The sequence below is a fragment of the Eurytemora carolleeae genome, unplaced genomic scaffold (genome assembly GCF_000591075.1).
Source record: "Eurytemora carolleeae unplaced genomic scaffold, Eaff_2.0 scaffold88, whole genome shotgun sequence".
In the NCBI taxonomy this organism is placed as follows: Eukaryota; Metazoa; Arthropoda; class Copepoda; order Calanoida; family Temoridae; genus Eurytemora; species Eurytemora carolleeae.
In genome coordinates this window covers 69,845-90,639 of record NW_019396040.1, presented here as the reverse complement: position 1 = coordinate 90,639, position 20,795 = coordinate 69,845, and the positions used below count along the sequence as shown (strand labels likewise).

General features: G+C 32.1%; 2 protein-coding genes across 2 annotated transcripts in view; one reads left to right on the top strand and one right to left on the bottom strand.

The window, feature by feature from the left end:
• Positions 1-20,795, bottom strand: part of LOC111700474 (prolyl endopeptidase) — a 42,669-nt gene that overhangs the window by 4,307 nt on the left and 17,567 nt on the right. The window lies entirely within an intron of this gene.
• Positions 565-19,825, top strand: LOC111700466 (fibulin-2). Its single transcript, XM_023471383.1, has 23 exons — positions 565-1,099; positions 3,221-3,256; positions 3,461-3,524; positions 3,662-3,766; positions 4,565-4,777; positions 8,369-8,542; positions 8,855-8,971; positions 9,201-9,320; positions 9,930-10,066; positions 10,330-10,459; positions 10,640-10,759; positions 10,820-11,201; positions 11,316-11,466; positions 11,541-11,612; positions 11,776-11,874; positions 12,139-12,201; positions 12,292-12,346; positions 13,884-13,931; positions 14,212-14,256; positions 15,732-15,808; positions 17,937-18,009; positions 18,656-18,693; positions 19,358-19,825. The coding sequence occupies exons 2-23, from the start codon at positions 3,222-3,224 to the stop codon at positions 19,419-19,421; spliced, it is 2,382 nt and encodes a 793-aa protein (XP_023327151.1). The 5' UTR covers positions 565-1,099; position 3,221; the 3' UTR covers positions 19,422-19,825.

The window sequence follows — 20,795 nt, the reverse complement described above, 5'->3', positions numbered from 1 at the left end:
TAAATCAAAGTTTATTGATATTTAATTGAATTTCTATAAGATACCATCTCTCTATAATAAAGCTCTTTGCTCATACACATAAATATTAGCTGAAGTACCCAGCGTTGCCCGTGGATTTAAAAAAGCTGAATTTTGGAGAAAAAAAAATTTGATTTTGCAAAAAAAATCGAAATTTTGAAGAAAAGATAAATATTTCTACGACTATGTTATCCCCGGGGTACTCAAGGGTTCCCTCAAAAAACGTCAGCCCATTCGGTCCAGCCGTTTTGCCATCTATAGGTGACATACAAACAAATATATATGAGCGAAGAGCTTTATTATATAGATATACATATATTCATATGTTAGCTAAAATTGGCCAATCGGCTGAACCAACCGGGCTCACATTTTAAGGAAGCCCATGGATACCTTTGGGGAAACATAGGCTAAAAAATCGATTTTTTTAATTCTACGGGCAACGGTAGGCACTTCTAAAATGATTTAATAATTTTGACAAATCTGGACAATTCTAGATCTATTTAACCCAATTCATCTTCAGATAACAAGGGAAGTAGAGGTTGAGCTGAAAACTATAGAATTGTGGATATCGAGATCAATGCTTGGATCTCTTCTTTTTGTTAATTTCAAGATTAATTTGATCTTAAGTTTGTATCAACAAAAGTGTATTTTACTCAACGAATCGTGAAATCGGAATATTTAAAATTTTGCCGATTAATAAGTGAACTCTAATTGGTCAGAGACTGGGGAGAAAAAAGAAAATTAAAGAGCGGATAAAGTGTCCACATCGGATATTCAAATCAAGCAATCAAGATTAAATGTATCCAATTCTTAAGTTTTCAGCTTTGAAGTGAGGACTTTTGTGTCATGAGTTTCGGGCTTAAGCTCAGCTTTAATCTCCATCGGATTCTTCTTACTTAAGATTCTTCACACAAAAGTTCTGACCTCTGTATTTATAAAGTAGTAAGTCTGTTCGATCATGACTCAATAATGTGGATTCTGGAACTCGGTAGAATATTCTTTATTTTGATTTAAGTTCTAAGTTTAGTGGTTGGACTTGTAAAGAGAGAGTTAAGTGTCCAGACAAAGCTGGTTTTCCAAGGTATATCAGCAATGTCTTTGTGGTTTGAAATGCAATATCGTTTTTTCCAAGTGAACAATTTTTTCTGACAATGAAAAACCTATTGCTCCGGTCTTCTGTCAGATAGTGGAAAATAGCAAACTGTTAGAGAACATTTTCTAGATTTAAATTTAGCATTAAGCATTAATTTTTGTTATCCTTCATTAGAGTGGCATTTCTGATTCCCAAAGATAACCTTTAAATTTTCAGTTTTTTCTCTGTATCATAAATCCGAAATCCACTTTAATGTAGCTACAGGATACTTGATAAAGGACCTGGATACTGGATAAAGGATACCAAAAACCAGACACAGGATACAGGATACGGAATACAGGATACAGGATACTGGATACAGGACACAGGATACAGAATACAGGATACAGAATACAGGACACAGGACACAGGATACAGAATACGGGATACAGGATACAGAATACAGGATAAGGATACAGGATACAGGATACAGTATACAGGATTTTGGATGAATTTTCTCCTACAGGATACAGGATACGGTGTTTGAAGAACAGTATCATTTGTCTAGCTGCACATTAAATTAACTATCATGTTTTTAACAATAGGCTTTACGCCCACAAAGGATGAGACGTAAGAATTTTTTAAGTCTTTGCTTATTAATTAAATGTTACATGCATTGGTAAACTTTTTTGTTATCCTTCATTTAAAGAGTGGCATTTCCAATTCCCAAAGATAACCTTTAAATTTTTAGTTTTTTCTCTGTATCATAAATCCGAAATCCACTTTAAAAACGAAATTACAGCTACAGCTACAGCTACAGCTACAGCTACAGCTACAGGATACTTGATAAAGGACCTAGATACTGGAAACAGGATACCAAAAACCAGACACAGGATACAGGATACAGAATACAGGATACAGGATACTGGATACAGGATACAGGATACAGAATACAGGACAACAATACAGGATACAAGATTCAGGATACAGGATACAGTATTTGAAGAACAGTATCATTTGTCTAGCTGCACATTAAATTAACTATCATGTTTTTAACAATAGGCTTTACGCCCACAAAGGATGAGACGTAAGAATTTTTTAAGTCTTTGCTTATTAATTAAATGTTACATGCATTTGTAAACTTTTTTGTTATCCTTCATTTAAAGAGTGGCATTTCCAATTCCCAAAGATAACCTTTAAATTTTCAGTTTTTTCTCTGTATCATAAATCCGAAATCCACTTTAAAAACGCAATTACAATTACTCATTTTGTCCCATTCACCATGGATTAGAGACAAAGGTGTAAGGGTAACTTTGTGAATTGAACACACCACTTTTAAAATGAAGGCTCAGTTTGGATATTCAAAAAAGAAGTGAACAAAAATTGCTCTCTATTTTTTACCTGTCCCGATGTGTAAAGGTCATTTAAAATGTACTCAAAAATTTGTTTACAATGTAAAAATGGATTTTTATCTTGTGACGGTTTATTTTTACTCGCCAGAGTTATAATGAAAACGCTTCATCCTCTAGAATTTAGATTGTCAATTATGATTTGTAAACTGCTAGTTTTAGATCTCGTATCTGTTCCCATGTTTATTCTCAGATTTTCGATAGAAGGTCAATTGTTACGGGTGGATTTATGTATTTTATGAAATTAATATGTACATGGCAGTATTATTATGTAATTAGAGGGAATGTTAGTGATTTTAGAGTAAGATTTTATATTGAAATCGGATCATTCAAAATTTGTTAAGCAATTTATGAGGACATTTAGATTATCTTATGCAAGCGGCAACTTCATGTTCTTATATTCAATTTTGAGGAACAAAATGCAGACATTTTTTAACCCCTTTGTTAATTAAAATAATGGTTGAGTACAACTTTTGTTCTTAGCTAAAAAATTAAGGGTTTTGTTCAATGAATGAGTTTCTGTCATTCTTTATCATTTCAATTTCTGTTATTTTTCATGTACAGCTACTTTCCTCCCTAAACAATCTCATAATTAACAGTTTTTTTTTCCGTTTTTGATTAAAATTCATCGCTAATTTTAATAACTTGCTATTTGTTAACAGGCCATTGACCAGAATAAACGAATAAAAATATCCTTCTAGTAATTTTATTTTTAATTTAGAATGACCAAAATACTAATCCAGCTACTGCTGTTGGGGTAAGTAGTAACTTAAAAAAAATTAAAGCAATTCTGTAATTTCAAATGTAGATTATAATACCTTGATTAGTGGGTATACATGTATTTTAAAGAATTCACCTTCCCAAGGGGCGGAGTAAATGATTTTCAAGAAAAATGAATGATTTTGCAGCATGATAGTTTAAAAAATATATAAATCCAGACTAGATGTCAATATAATTTAAGGACTTCAGTATCTGGTCAAACATTGTCACCCGTTTTAGGAAGCGTAGACTCATGTTGCAATCAGGTGAATATTTCAAATTCGAATTTTTTTAAAACATAAAATTATTTATACAGATTTAAATCAAGACATAGGCCTTGGATCAGATTTAGCTGTGCCTAACAATTTAGAGTCGTAGTTTGCTAAGAATTTAAATTTTAAAGGGAGTTGACTGGGGAAACAAAGTAGAGGAAGAATGTGACAGTTTTCCTGTTCCTGTCAAAGATATTATCCCAGAAATGCAACAGCTTTGTATCGCAACAATGGAGGTATAAATATTATAAATTTGATCAATCATCAATCAGATTTGAATCAGTCTAAAATTTACAATCCAGACTTCTTTTTCCTACAGATGGACTAATTAGACTTTTCTTTCCATTTTGCTTATTTATCTTTTGTGAGAGACCCATTTGTTCATTTTTTTCATTGTTTTAAAAAATTGATTTAGATCATTCTCAAAATTTAAGTTTTTTTCGATTTATGTTTGATTTTTTTTCTCAGTGAACAATTGTTCCGTTTTGTTTGTTTGTATAAAAAAATGTTAGTTTAGTAAAAAACCTACTTTTTTCTAAAAATTTGTTTCTAAAAATTTGTTTCAAAAAACGTTTGTTTCAAAAAACGTTTGTTTAGTAAGAAACGATTTTTTTTCTTAAGTTTATAGAAAAAAAATTGTTTGTTCAGCAAAAAACCTTTAATTTTCCAATTTTTTTTGAAAACCTTTTGTTCAGTAAAAAATTATTGTTTTTATCAAAATTTTCATAAAAATTATTTTGTTGAGTAAAAAATTATCCTTTTTTATTTCTCTTGAATGATCCAAATAATTTACTCATTGTTAGTTTTATTTCTCTGAATGAGGCCATTGTTCAAAACAAATTTCATTTGTTCTCAAAAATTCAATCACAAAAGCGATGCATATCTCTACTTTTTCCACAATAATAAATCCAGTAAACATTAATTGAATCTATAGACCTTGAGTCATAACTCATAATGGAAAAACAGTAACAATTCAAGAATTTTCTTAGGATATTCCCATGGTGTGGGTTTAGTTAACCTAAGTTTTATTTCAGGTTTGCTGCACAAAAAGGAGGCGGGAACAACAATGTTTACTTGGAAAAACAGCAGCGTTGAATGGAATGGAATGTGATATTACTGCATTGGAATCCAAGATAGGGAAAGAAACCTACAAAGACTGCTGCATGGCATGCACTCTTGGCATTACTGTTGCATCAATGTCCCAGAGGTGTTCAGGAATAGCTGGGTCTTTTGGAGAACCCTGGGAGGTAGGACATCCAAACCTTACAACAAATTGGCAAATAAATGCTGACTATTGACATTTTTCTCATTATTAATGATTTCTTAAGTATATGCATAGAAGACTTTTTCCCTTGAGTTCAAAACAAATAAAGATAGCAGTGTAAATGGCATTCTACTGCATCTGTTTCCATCTTGTGTTGAATTCTCTCAGGTTTTTAGTTAACAAATTTCAAAGTTATTCCGGACAGAGTTTGTTTCAAGCTCTTTCAGAAGTTTTTGTTTAAGTTTGGCAGAATTAGTTTCTTTTTTTTTTGCTTTTCCATAGTCATGATCAGAAAGACCCAGAATTAATTTATCAAACGAATTTACAATCTAATTTTACAAATATATTAAATGAATAGCCCAAGTCTTGCGTCTAACAAGGATAAGAAAGAGAAAAAAAACTGCACTGGCAAAGAAGATACAGATTGAGAAGAAAACTCCACAGGCAACAAAATACTGATTGAGAAGAAGCTTCACCGGCAAAGAAGATACACATTGAGAAGAAGGATTCCATCCTCATAGAACAGTCACCCTTGCCTCAGAGTGTGGAGAGTGAAAAAGAAGAATTGAAAAGTAGCAGTGACTACTCTTGTTGAATGAATTGTGGATAACCCAAAAACTGAATGTAGGAATCATAGTGTAATCTCATAGATACACTGGCAGCAAAGGTAGGAATCTTTATTCTTTGGTTATATATTTATTCTTCAGTTATTTGTACACTAAAAAATACAATAGTTTAGAAATAGAAAATATAGAATACATTTAAGGACAAGACATATACTAGAAATGAGTTTTATAAATCTACATTCCATAAATGATCAGGTGAGTCTTTAGCTCCTCCATCCAGGGTTCACATACAACTGATATAACTATAATCAGATGTTTTAATGGTAACCTGGACGTAGAAGTAATCTCATAGTTTGTTAACAAAGGCCAGTTATTTTAATGCAGTTTACAAAGAACGTATAGGGTTGGTGCAACTTTCTATATGCAGAATAAATACTATCTATTATCATGCTAAAGTGAATCTCACTCAACACTCCCAACCTTGGAAACAAAGGATATCATGAAAACATGTACCACAATATTACAACTAAACTACAGATTTCAACTTCTACAACCTGCAGCCAGTTTCTTATGATCTACAACCTACAGCCAGTTCATGAGGTACTACTTCTTACAGCCAGTTTCTGAGGATCTCCAACTTACAGCCAGTTTCTGGGGATCTATAACAGTTTCTGAGGATCTCCAATTTACAGCCAGTTTCTGGGGATCTACAACAGTTTCTGAGGATCTCCAACTTGCAGCCAGTTTCTGGGGATCACAATACAAGACAAGAATACAAGAATACATAAGTAAGAGACAATTTTTATTTGGCTGAAATTTCTGAAATTTTTTACCAGAATACAAAAAAATATATAAGAGACAATTTTCAAACTGGTTGCAATTTCTGGCATACCTTACACATAGAATTTTTGACTCTTGTAACAAGAATACATAAATAAGAGACAATTTTTGATCTGTATGCAAAGTGTGGCAACCCTTTCGCATCAAAATTTTTAAGCTTGTAACCAGCTTAATTTGAGCTGAAAACATCAATTGGTTTAATTGTAATCTAAATGGTAGGCGGCTTATTCATTCGCACTTCCATATTCAATAGGTAGGCAACTTATTCATTCATGCCTCAGATAAACAGAAATCAGAAGTACACTTGTACTTTAAAAAACTGAGTGTCAGAATCCTTTTGCGTCAGCCATTGTCCTCATTCACGCCAGTAGTCATTATCATAAAACAGAAATCAGAATTACACTTGTACTCTAGAAAACTAAGTTTCAGAATCCTTTCGGAGTCAGCCATTGCCCTAATCCATGCTGGTAGTTTAGGGCTGGGCACGTTCCGACTTTTAAAAAAATTGTTCCATTCCGTTCTAGAACAAGGGCCTTCAGCTAAATCATTCCGTTCTCGTTCCTCTTTTTTATCATTCCTTTCCGTCCTGTTCAGTTCCGTTCTGATTAGAAGAATGGTCTTCCTGTTCCGTTCTTGGCGTTCTTAGATGAAGAACGGTTGCATCCCTCTTGTTCTGTTCTTAATCAAGAACGTTTCCATCCCCCTTTCTGTTCTTAGTAACAAACAATTCCATCCAAGGCAAAAGTTTTATAGAAAAGAGTTGGTTAAAAAGTAAAAAATTACGATTTTTTAATATAAAGTTCAGTAAAGCTCACAGCCGAAAATAATACTTTAAATTATAAATTTTAAATTTAGGGTTTAAAGAATAAGCTTAGATAATAAAGTTGAGGGAGGGGAGGGGGTCAGGTAATTAAATCAAAAAATCTTTAACTATTTCTAGAGGATTTAGAATACATTCCTGATTTAAAATGCATTCCCAACTTAGAATGAGTTCTGGATAATAAGAACGAGTTAACAATTTTAACTGTTCTTTTCAAGAAATTCCTGTTCCGTTCCGTTCTTTTACTAACCGTTCCGATATTTTTAAAACGCGTTCTTAGCGTTCATTTTTTTTCGGAACGATGGCATCGTTCCTGATTGTTCCGTTCGTTCTTGGGAAAGAACAATCGTTCCACCAGGAACGCGCCAAGCCCTACGGTAGTCATTATCATAAAACAGAAATTAGAAGTACACTTGTACTTTAAAAACTGAGTGTTGGAATCCTTATATCCAGGCCTTTTGTCATTATCATAAAACAGAAACAGAAACTTGTACTTTAGAAAACTTAGTGGCAGGGTCAGTATGGAATCTGCATACTTGCCTCATTACAGGATCATTTTGGAATAAGCAAACTTGCCACTTCTTTACAAGGAACTATCCATGTAAGTGTTATCTTTATTTTGGGGGTCTCTGAAGTACAACCAAGCTTCATGGAACGGGGGGCACTTCTTGGACCAGGGGGCCTATCTNGATTTGATTTTAGCAAAATAAGTTAAATCTAGTTCTGACAAACCATTAAAGCTACATAAAACTGCTATAGCACTCTTATCAAAGTCTTAATCTTGCTTTTTAACTCCATTTTCTAAAGCTGTGTTTGTCATTAAAGCAACACAAACTGTAAACCATGAGAACTTGAGCAATGTGTACAAATGTGTAAAAAAGCTTACAAGTTAGTGACAAATAACCTTTAAATTCAGGGATAAAAAGTCACTATTTTTGCGATTTTTAAAATGCAAAAGAAGTGATGGTCAGAGGAGAATTGTTAAATTTGCAACTTTTTTGTTTTCAAGATTTACAGTGTAAAATTTTTGTTAAAATGAGGGGGCACTGCAGACTTCAGCTACAGCATCATAGAGGTAGTATACACTCAGACAATTCAACTTTCTATCCATAATCCTTTTAGTGGTAAAACCACAAAACATCCTGCCAATTCTAAAATTTGGTCTGCCATTATTGGGCATTTAAAATTACCAGATATATACATATGGTAAAATTGTCTGATTAACTGTAAATTTATTCTGGGTGTTTCTGGTTATGACTATAGTTGGTAGCTGTCTCAATGCATAGATTTGCAAGGACAAATAAGACTCAAAATTTTTCGTGCAGTAAATAAAAATATATTGTTTCAGACGCCTTTTACTACATGCTGTCAGGAATACCTTGATCCTACTTTCCCCACTGTTACAACAACATCAACCATGTCAAATATTACAACTAGTACTGAAGCTCCAGCAGATAATATTCAATGTCCAGTTGGATTTGTATACAACTCCCTTATGCATGTATGTGATGATAAAAATGAGGTAATTGTTAACATCTTATGATATTTCTTCTGAATAGACCCACATTCACAAAAATTGCTTCAGTGTTTTTAAAATTTGGTGAAGATGACCAAACCTTTGTAGAGAAAAAAAAGATGTTAGTTCCACATTTTATGGAAAATATATAGTCTAGGTTGACCCTCTGATGTATTTAGATTATCATACTTCAAGTAAACTTCTCCCAAGGTCCCAAACCTTCTCTAGTATTTCATGTACCTTCTCATGTACAGGAAATGTTCTCCTGTAGGCTGGTTTGTATGGAGATTTCTAATGTAACCAATATGTTCTCTTCAGTGTGAAAATGATTTGGATGACTGCTTGGATGATGAAGTTTGTCATAATACAATTGGATCATTTATATGTGAACCAGAATTGGGATCCTCTGATGATGAATGTCCAACAGGCTATAGGGAAAGTTAGCTTTCTGTAAGAAAAACTATTGCTTTTTAGATATTTTGGCAGCAAGATGTAGATTTCTGACTTACTTCTAATTACCTCTTGTCCTTAGCTCAACTAAAAAAGAAAAAACGGGCTAATTTTTAAAATTTTTAATTAAAAAGGCAATAATTACAATGTTCACATTGCCAAAGTTCCTTTTTGGTTATTTTTAAAAATTTTTGAAAAGCTTATCCTTTTGCAGTATTTTCTGATTTCATGCATTGACATTAATGAGTGCCAAGAGGAGGAACCTTGTAAAGATGATGAAATTTGTGTAAATACTGACGGAAAGTTTCTTTGCCAGTCCCAGGACACATTCAAGGTGATATAATTCTCGTAGAATCAAAAGATCCATTTCAGTTATTTTCGATAAAATGTTTATACTTTCCTTGACTGATATGCATGGACAATTCATTTTAATTGATAAAATTAATGAGACTGTGATTATTTTCAAGTGACCTTCCATGACCACATGGCAATGCTTAATGCACAATGGTACCCTTCTAAATGTTGTCCGATCATGTACCAATTAGAATTCCACGTTTAACATTCAGAAAACTAATTTTATTCAATTGTGGTTTCTCTACTAAAGTTAAGTGCACATTTCCGCTTGAACTTATGGCGCCATGATCAGTTATTTTCGATAAAATGTTTATACTTTCCTTGACTGGCATGCAGGGACAATACATATTAATTGATACAATTAATGAGACTGTGATTATTTTTAAGTGATCTTCCATGCACACATAGCAATGCCCAATATACAATGGTACCCTTCTAAATGTTGTCCGATCATGTACCAATTAGAATTCCACGTTTAACATTCAGAAAACTGATTTTATTCAATTGTGGTTCTCTACAGAAGTTAAGTGCACATTTCTACTTGAACTTATGCCTTCAGTCCCTTGGAGCAATTAATCAAATAATTCAGGAAAATGAAAGCTGCCCCCTGGGGTTTAAGCTAAGTCAGGGAGAGTGCATAGATATTAATGAATGCCAAGCGGGAACAAATGACTGCATGGATTCTCAAAGATGTGAAAATACAATAGGATCCTTTATTTGTGTTAGGTAAATATTAGAATAAACAGTATTTTGTATTGATTTGATTTTAGCAAAATAAGTTAAATCTAGTTCTGACAAACCATTAAAGCTACATAAAACTGCTATAGCACTGTTAGAGATTGCAATAGTGCATGTCAGCTTTCTTGGATTAAGCACTTAATGGCTTTATGGTTTCAAATTTTAAGTTTCTGCTGAGGATTTATGGTTTCAAACAGTCCAAAATAAATCAACACAAAACATTTAAACTTCTGATGTTTTTTCAATGCTAGATACACTACTTGTGGAACTGGATACACCTTAAATTTCCAAACTGGAAACTGTGAAGATGATGATGAATGTGCACATGGACAGCATAACTGTGATGCACTTGGACCAGGTTACTTCTGTAGGAATATTAAGGTAAAGAAAAATAAGGACTATGAACATTGAATTAAAAGCTACTTCATGTCATAATCTTAGCTGTGAAAGTGCAACTGTTGTCTTTTTATTTTCTTTATAATGACTTTGTTTCTTGCTTTTTAGACTTTGAATGAAGTGTTAAATAAAACAATACTGTGCAAATAGATAAAATCTTTCCAGGGATCCTTTAGATGTGAAAAGAAAAGATGTAACATTGGAGAAATTCTTGATGAAAATGGTTTGTGCATGACACTCACCTGTGGAGCTGGATTTGAACCTGGACCATTTGGAAATTGTTTGGTATAATAATAAAAGAAAATGCCACACAATATCAATTTCTAAATTTCTTTTTCATTCAAGGATATAGATGAATGCACTTTCCCCAACACATGTTCAAGAGGGGAGGAATGTGTAAATACCATGGGAAGCTATGAATGTCTTTCTAACTGCGAAATCGGGTTGAAATTAAACTCTGCTCTTGGTATTTGTGAAGATATAGATGAATGTGCCCTTGGGTCTGCACAATGTTTTCATGGAGCTACATGTTTCAATACAATTGGATCCTTCCGGTGTTCTTGTGGACCTGGGTACAGGGAAGTTAATGGAGTTTGTAAAGACATTAATGAATGTCTGCTAAACGGAAGATTTCTCTGTGGAATAGACTCTGAGTGTCAAAATTCAGAAGGATCCTATCGATGCATCTGCAAGCAGGGATTTAAAAATGATGGAAGAAGGTGTAAAGGTATAACAAACTTTAAAATTACTTTAACTATCTCACTTTTCTCAAATGTAAAGTACAGAACTAAAAACAAAAAAAGCAAACTTAATGAGAAACTGACAATGTAAACTTTTTCAGATATTGATGAATGCAAAGAGATTCCAGATGTCTGTGGACACAGCTGTCAAAATTTGTATGGGTCCTACAGATGTCAATGCCAACCAGGCTATCAACTGCAATCTGATATGAGGACCTGCTCTGACATTGATGAGTGTCAAGAGAATACTGGGTACAAAACATGAAAGCTTAATATTTACATCCATAAATTAATTTTAAAAAGAAATAAAAATTTCTTTAATTAAGAAATGGGATGTGCCAAGGAGAATGTGTAAATGTGCCAGGAAGCTTTAGTTGCCAATGTCCGGCAGGATACAGGTATTAAGAAAGCAGGGCTGGGTAACCAATTAGATGAGCTCTTGTTAAAAATGTTGAAGTTTTCAAAATATAGAAGATAAAACCAACAATTTAAATGCAAACCCTGTTCTGTCTGGGACAAAATTTAGTTTTCAGGCTAATAAATTTTAATTCTATGCTACAGATTATCTTCCAATGGGCGGGAGTGTACTGATATTGATGAATGTAATGAAGGAAACCCCTGTAAAGGACAAGATCAGAACTGTCACAACACCAGAGGCGGGTGAGATTGATTTTGAACTACAAATTTTAATATTATGAATTTTAACTTGATATTGTTTGTTCAACTGTATATTTATCTTTTAACTGCTGGTGTTTTACAAAAGTGACTTCAGAATTAAGCAGCAGAGACAAGAGAAGTTAGCCATTTTTAAGAAAAACTATGAAAATTTCCTAATTGTTACTGGTATAGGTTAAAGGAGTACTAAATTGTGAAGCAGACATATCTTTAAATGGAGGGTCACTTAAACTTTTTTTCTTATTTGAGGTATAAATGCACAGATGTGAGCTGTCCTCCAGGATATAGAGTTGAGCATGGCCAGAACCATAGGTTTAAATTTTTAAAACAAACTCTCATAAAATTGTATCAGCATTTGATGAACAATATTTTAGCTTTAATTGTATTTCAATATTTCTTTAGGTGCAAAAGAGAGTCAACAAGATGTCGATCTAATGACATTGCATGTTTAAAGAAGGAAAATTAAATTGATTTAAATTAGATTTTTTGGTCATAAAAAAACTAAAGATATTTATGATTATATTCCATCAAAACATACACTGTAGATAAAGAATGGTTAAAATATTTTAGTTTTTGATTTAAAAAAAAAAAATTGAATTGTTATTAGAAAAACTGGATTTTTTCTATACAGGAATGTAGTCATCAAATTATTGAGAAATGTGGGAAAAATATATATTTTTGAATTGTAAGGACTCTGGGTTTTTAAATATTTGAATTTTATATTACCATTCTATATTTACAGTGAATGTGACCCTGCGGTTCTCTTTTTTAGTGCTTAAAATAGATTCTGAGTCTGGAACTTCTGCCAAATAAACAGCAACTAATCTGAATGTTCAAAATTAAAATTGTATTGCTTCTGTCTCATATTTTCTTTCTATTTTATTGAGATATCCAGAAGGACTTGCTTAACTTAATCCTTTGGACTACAAAGTAAAATACTTCACTTAGCCAATTGATAATACATAAGTTTTGACCCCGATTGAATGCTCAATAAGTTTTGCAAAAATTTTTTTAAGGTACTTCTTATTGTCTCACCTTTATCTTTTTTTAAAAAGTTAACTTTACTTATACTGGTTTAATTTTCTGACCAGCCAATGTCGATCAGATAATATGTTGGACACAATTAGCTTTCTCCTGGATCCCATTCACAAATACTTGTCACAGCCTAAATATCTTATCTACAGACTAACCATTTAAGCGCGTTCTAGCAGTTCGGAAAGCCAAAAGCCAAAGCGTAAGCTTTTATTGTATAAAGGGTCCTTGAAGGTTTTGATAGTTGTAATCTTCATTTCAGCAAATAAATTAGTATCTTTTCCTAGCACCTCTTTGGAGGAAATGTTTTCCAAATCTTTGCCCCTTTTCAAAACTTGCTTTTCAACTTTGATTTCAGCACCATTGCAGATGTCAAACTCATCCTAAATAATCAAATGCGAATTTAACTTGAGAAACTTTTAATTGTGTCGGCTGTTTGTGAGGTTTTTAAGGATTTCTCTGCTCTGACATTTCATCATTCTGACATCACTATCCATTACACTTTTTCCCTTTTAGTTCACTTGAAGACTATTGCCTTGTCCATATTATTATCCTCTAATGCATTTTTGATCATTTCAATATATAGAAAGTTTTAGGCACACATTTTTTTTGGTGTATCCTCTAATGCATTTTAGATCATGTCAAAGGCGTCTACTTTTCATAAAGAAAGTATAAGGCACAAACTGTTTTGTGAATCGGGCATCCCAAGTGTCCTATTTTCTAGTTCGTATTTAATACATTCCCATGCTGTGACAAAGGAGTTAAAAAACCTACAGAAATAAGCGGATTACATAGAAATAAAAAGTTTAATGAATAAAGTTAAAGAGAAGAAGACAACCGGGATTAATACAATAAGCTCTAAAAAAAAATTACAGGTCTGCGACTTTAAGAAGTACCAAAATTTTTTTTTGCTAAACTTATTGAACATACCTCGTAATATGGAGACAATTTAATTTTTCCAGCCAGTTTCAGTATCTTTTAACTTCATATCTCTGATAGCGGACTTACAGGTCTATAATCAATTGGTTTCTCAAGGCATTTGAAATAATTATAATAATAATAATAATAATAATAACAATATTATCTACAAGTTTATTCTCTTAAAACTTTTTTTTATAAAACATTAGTAGATTTTTTTCCAATATTATTTTTTATAAATTTACAATTTAAAAAAAAATTGAATAGTAATACTTTAAAATTTTCATATCCTAATTTTTAACTAAAAATATTTATATATACAAACAATATGCAATGTACTTCTCATGTATTATTAATAACCTAATTAACTAGATTGCACAGGGTGGAACTGATCTATTCACAATGCAAAGCGCTTCGGTATGTAAATCCTCCTTTGCTGTACACTTTCTTTCACAAACAATCCTTTCCTTTACACTTCCTTTCATGAACACATCCTTTCACATACACTTTCTTTCATGAACACATCCTTTCCTATACACTTCTATTCATGACCACTTCCTTTCATGAACACACCCTTTCATGAACAAACCCTTTCCTGTACACTTTCTTTCATGAACACATCCTTTCCTATACACTTTCTTAACACTTCCTTTCCTATACACTTCCTCTCATGAAAAAATCCTTTCACAAACACATCCTTTCCTGTACACTTCCTTTCATGAACACTTCCTCTCATCAACACATCCTTTCCTGTACACTTCCTTTCATGAACACATTCTTTCATGTACACTTCCTTTCATGAACACTTCCTTTCCTGAACACTTCCTTTCCTGAACACTTCCTTTCCTGAACACATCCATTCATGAACAAATCCTTTCCTGTATACTACCTTTCATGAACACATACTTTCCTGTTCACTTCCTTTCATGACCACATCCCTTCCTGTCCACTTCCTTTCATTAACACATCCTTTCCTGTAAACTTCCCTTCATAAACACATCCTTTCCTGTAAACTTCCTTTCATAAACACATCCTTTCCTGTAAACTTCCTTTCATGGACATATCCTTTCCTATACACTTGCTTTTAAGAAGACATCCTTTCCTATATACTTCCTTTCATGAACACATCCTTTCCTGTCCACTTTCTTTCCTGAACACATCCATTTCCTGTATACTTCCTTTTAGGAACACATCCTTTCCTTTACACTTCCTTTCATGAACACATTTTTTCCACTTCCTTTCATGAACACATCCTTTCATGTACACTTCCTTTCATGAACACATCCTTTGTTGTAGACAGCATTTTCTGCAGACAACATTTCCTGTACACAATGCATCTACTCGTGTACACAATCTTTCCTGTATATGACATTTCCTGTTCACAACAGTTCCTGTACACAACATTTCCTGTACACAATATGCCCTGTCAGCTGTTTTGTCTGCATATGCAAACAGGAATTCAAAGCAGTTAAATACTCATTGGTAGAATCAGGGCCAATCAGAAGCAAACCTAAGACTTGGTCTTAACAAAACCTTGATTTTATATTATGTTGGGTCGGGCTTTAATTATAAAAGCTCAGCTGAAAATTTTAAGTTTGCAATTATGCTTTAGTTAAACAATTATTTTGATTTTTCAGAAAAATATCTTCTCTTTAAATATGTTAACCAACAAATTTAGAAAAAAAAAATTTTTCAACTTTATTTTTAAGGAGAGCTTGACATGAACACAACTTCATTAAATTCCTATCAAAATGTCATTTTATGATTTTGATACTTGAGATAACTTTTTTCCTAAATTACCTTCGAAAATGTCAGAAAAAAATGAAAAAGAGATTTCAAATAAAATGGTCATATTTGTCACTGGAAATAATATTTTAACAGTTATTTTTCAGTACGACTACATAACTGCTAAGTTCACATTAACCTTTATACGGTCCATAGCAGCTGCTGGGGTACAACAAGCTTCAAGGTATACTTTATACGGTCCATAGCAGCTGCTGGGGTATAACAAGCTTCACGGTATACTTTATACGGTCCATAGCAGCTGCTGGGGTACAACAAGCTCCAAGGTATACTTTATTAAACAATGTTTTTTCTTCTAGTAAATAAGCTGAAAATTTCAAGAATTAAACAAAAAAATCTTTTACAGAAAATTTTTCCCCTGACTTTTTTTTAAAACAGCCTTCAAGGGTGGCACGACTGAGATACCACAAAGATATGGCCCCAGTCGGTTCAGATGTTTTCATGCTGACGTGCAACCCAACCAAAAAACATAAATATATCTATCTATATAATAAATATCTTTTCTCGTATATATACACGGTGTCCCAATAAACATGGTAATTAAATGATGACTTCTATAATGTCTTTGGTCAAAGCGACATCATTGCATTAACACAATTTTGGTAGTATCTCAGTTAAAACATTTTAGTCTTGGGATTTCCAAATTGTAGTACACCATTATTGCACCTAAGAAATTGATAAACTATTTGATCAATTTGTCTAGATTCCAATTTATTACATAACAATAAAGTATATCTGTACATTTTTAAGATGCAAAGACGGATAACCACTTTTTGGAAAGCTTATACAACTTAAAAACTTTTTTTTGATAAACTCATTGTCATTAATTATTGGATATTGAAGACGAATTTTCAATCATCTCTAAATGTTTATTGGGACACCCTGTATATAATTATCTGTTAGCTATAGCAGGCCAAACGGCCGGACCAAATTGGCTGAAATTTGAATAGGGAAGCCGTGGGTATCCTAGGGGTGACATTGACTAAAAAATCGATTTTTTAAAGCTCAAAATATTTTCTCTACATTTCAGCTAGTAATCTATGTTTATAAAGGAATAATCTTTTTATTTGTGTTAGTTTTTCTTTCCGTTAATTTAAAGATGGCCAGATGGAAGGGGGTTAAAAAAGTTTTTTTTTTACCTTTAATTCATATTTTTCTCAACTTTCCCCAAAGTCATATTTTTCCAATGCCAATTTTTTTTTAAGATCGAGAAATTAACAATTTTTGAAAAAGTTTGTACTTCTGCTTCCACAAAATAGATTTTAACATTTTGTAAAAAATACATCTTGCTTCAACGTTTATACTTTCTAGATATTCTTTGGTGTAACTTTACGTGTATTGATAGCAGTTTTATTTACAATTTAAGAAACTCTGGTCCCTAATTCTTTGACAATCAATAATCACATAAAGGGAATGACAAAGCCAATGGTCCCATATCAAATTCTTAAGTACAAACTTATCAAAAATTCATCCCATGAGTTAAAACTAAATAATGCTGAAGCATGATAAATATTTTGTAGACAAGTTCTCACAAATAACGATCTTAAACTATATAATCATATCGATTCAAAAGATGACGGTCCTTTTCCTTCAAAATATCTTGTACATGGATTATTAGGTGACCATCCATTAAATAATCAATAATATGGAAGATATAGTTTTCTAGCGTGGATTTAGTGTTAAATGCTGTTATTATAGTGAGAATTTTGCCAATTACTTATTAAAACCAGAAGATGAAAAAACAAGGGCTTTATGATTATAAAATGTACATGTCGGGGAGGGGGGGGGGGCTATAAGGGCCAATTCATTGCGACTCTTCAAAGTTAATTCAGTCTGGAAAGTTGATAAAACGGTCTGGATCTATGTGAATTTTGCAGTCCAAAAACCCAAAGAAATTACATAAATAAACGAATAATGAAACTAAACTGGTATAAATGCAAACCTAGTGCAGTATTGCATAACTACAGTTACAAAAGGAACTCATTTGATAATACTCACCCAGGAGCTGAACGGTAATAAATAAGCTGAAAATAGCAATATTTGACAGGGGTTTCTAGTGTTGACGCAAAGATCGGATATTTTATTTTAAGCCACAAATTTATTTATATTATACATTCCTAAAAAGGACACAGCATTTCTTCTGGAAGTTCCGGGGGTTAAGACACGTCTATGTCTAGAGACATTATGATTAAATTTCCTTAATATCTGGTAATAATTAAGCCTGTCAGAGAAAAATTTGTGAAGTGTTTGTTTTTTCAACACCCTTTCTAGCATTAATATGAAAAAAATTTTAGATCTTCGTTCTATATAAAAACTGGTGTTCATCAGGGAACCCTTTCTTTAGCTGAAACTATTCCAGGCCCTCAGGTTTACTTTTATTCAGATCTTATCAACCTAAACTAAAGATATCTCAGGTTTAATTTTATTCAGATCTTATCATTCTAAACTAAAGATATCTCAGGTTTAGTTTTATTCAGATCTTATTAATCTTTACTAAAGATATCTCAGGTTTACTTTTATTCAGATCTTATCAATCTATACTTAAGATATATAAGGTTTACTTTTATTCAGATCTTATAAATCTTAACTAAAGATATCTCAGGTTTACTTTTATTCAGATCTTATTAATCTAAACTAAGGATATCTCAGGTTTATTTTTATTCAGATCTTATCAATCTAAACTAAATATATCTTTGTTCACACCTTATCAATGGAAAGAAACTAAACACATGCCTCAAACTTTAGTTTACTTATCCATCTTTGCAACTTTATGTCGTGGAAATTTTTTATCTTACTTGTGAATTCTTCAAATTTTAAAATCTCAAAGGTTTAGATTATTTGGTAAGTTGCAAAGATAAAGAAGTTGAAAAACATTAAAGATGAACTAGTCATCATTTTTTAAAATTAATTTATGAACAATAGATTCCAAGAAAATGAGACTTTTTCGTTTGAAGACCAAAGCAATATCTGTAAATATCCTTTTTTTATATCATAAAATAATGTTTTTTTTTAGGAAATTGAACTGGAGCTAATGATGGAGATGTATTATAAGTAATCTTTTTATTAGTTTTATATTTCTATTAGTTTGAAGAGATTTTTCAAAGCTCTGTACGATTCCATTAAAGTTTGATAGAATTATGTTAAAGTTTTGAGAAAATCTTTCTTTATGAGATTATATCAAAGTTATGGGAGATTCGGTTATAAGAGATTTTTCAAAGCTCTGTACGATTCCATTAAAGTTTGATGGAATTATGTTAAAGTTTTGAGAAAATCTTTCTTTATGAGATTATATCAAAGTTATGGGAGATTCGGTTGTAAGAGATTTTACAAAGCTTTGTACGATTCCATTAAAGTTTGATGGAATTATGTTAAAGTTTTGAGAAAATCTTTCTTTATGAGATTATATCAAACTTATGGGAGATTCGGTTGTAAGAGATTTTTCAAAGCTTTGTACGATTCCATTAAAGTTTGATGGAATTATGTTAAAGTTTTAAGAAATTCATTCTTTATTAGATTATATAAAAGTTATGGGAGATTAAAAAAAGTTTTTTTTAAGTTCTCTCGAAACTTTTATCGGACTTTTGCGAGATTTGATGAAAGTTTGTGAGATTCCATCAAAGTAATAAGATATGATCAAAGCTGAAGATCTTTAAATTGTATCTAAGAAGGATTGACACATTAGAATTTCATCTAAAGGTTTAAATGTATATTCTAGAGGACGATTTGCGGGATCTGCGCTCGCACGAGTCTTTATCTTTGTGGGACGATATCGGTATTGAGACGACACAAGATAATGGTTGAAATAACATTTCGTCATTCTTCACTGAAGGGATTGTCCTTGAAATTTCAAGCTACCCTCCATTTCCAGAGAAGCATGCCTGATTCACAATTGTATCCAGTAAAACTTTATCTGATCAAAAATGTGGGAGAAATTTTCGTTTTTATTACTTTGAATTTCTAACATTTTCCTCCAATGTGTCCTCATAAGAAATCAGGAAATTTGTTTTAAACAGAAAGTATTCAACTAACAAAGAGAAAAACATTAAAATCCCATTCAATCTTGATCAGACAACTTGTATAAGGGTACCGTTGTAAATCAAACATGACAATCTTTACATTTTGGCACTTGTAATTATGCTAACAGACCCTTCAATAATATTTCATAAATAAACAATTTTTATTATAATTTTGTTTTATTTTCTAAAGGAAAACAACCTATTCATTCTTTTATATTTTACTGCTTATTGAAAGGTCTCTTCACTGCCCAGTATATGTTGTACTGTGAGAGTGGTTGAAATAAAGTAATGTTAGCCTTCCATTTGTATCCAATAAACGTCAATACATCTGAACCAATCGGGCCCAATTTTTTCAAGAGACCTCACATGATCCCAAGGAAGGGTTATAGATGCTACAAATTACAAAAGTTTGTGACCAAAAGTTTTTGATATTTATTTAATTTTGAAAATGCGCGAAAAAATATTATTATGCCTGGAATTTTTTTTATAGTTATTATTCCATATTGTACATAGAGATGCTCACAGATAAGGCTGCACAATTAAAAATTAAAATATAAGCTTAGTTAACCAATATTTCAAAAGTAAAAATCATTTTTTATAAGATTGTTTGTCCATCTCGTAAAACGCCGAATCATGACAGTGGTTGAAAATAAAACTGGTAAATTGTATACGAAATGTGCATTTAAGTCGTATCCTATTCACAAGATATTAAACTTTAATGTCTGGGTATGATTCGACTTTTATGTATAGTTAAATATAAAAACATTAACGTGACTTAACTAGAAATGAATCAACTTCGCCTGCGCCAACAGCCGACATAATTTTAGGTGAAAATTATTACATCCAAGCTACCATAATTTTCCTTCTAAAAATCGATAATTGTTACTTTTTTTTAACTTGACATCAGGATTTATGTCTCTGGAACAAAGGGTGTTATCTTCCTATTTGTGTATCGTTTGAGAAGGGTTACTTAAAAATCACGTCTTGAAAACCTCTCAATATAAACCGTGGAGTTTGTGTGTTTGACCGGGATTGACTCCACGAGATACACATCTAGTCTCTTGACATTTAACATGGATACGTTCTTGGAGTTATACTCTATGTAAATAAGGAATGAGTTTAGAAGGTACACGTTAG

Coding starts and splice junctions, on each gene's coding strand:
- LOC111700466 (XM_023471383.1), top strand. CDS start 3,222: ATGACCAAAATACTAATCCAGCTACTGCTGTTGGG. Junction 10,760..10,819: donor GACCATTTGGAAATTGTTTG/GTATAATAATAA, acceptor TTTTCATTCAAG/GATATAGATGAATGCACTTT. Junction 12,347..13,883: donor ACATTGCATGTTTAAAGAAG/GAAAATTAAATT, acceptor TAATTTTTCCAG/CCAGTTTCAGTATCTTTTAA.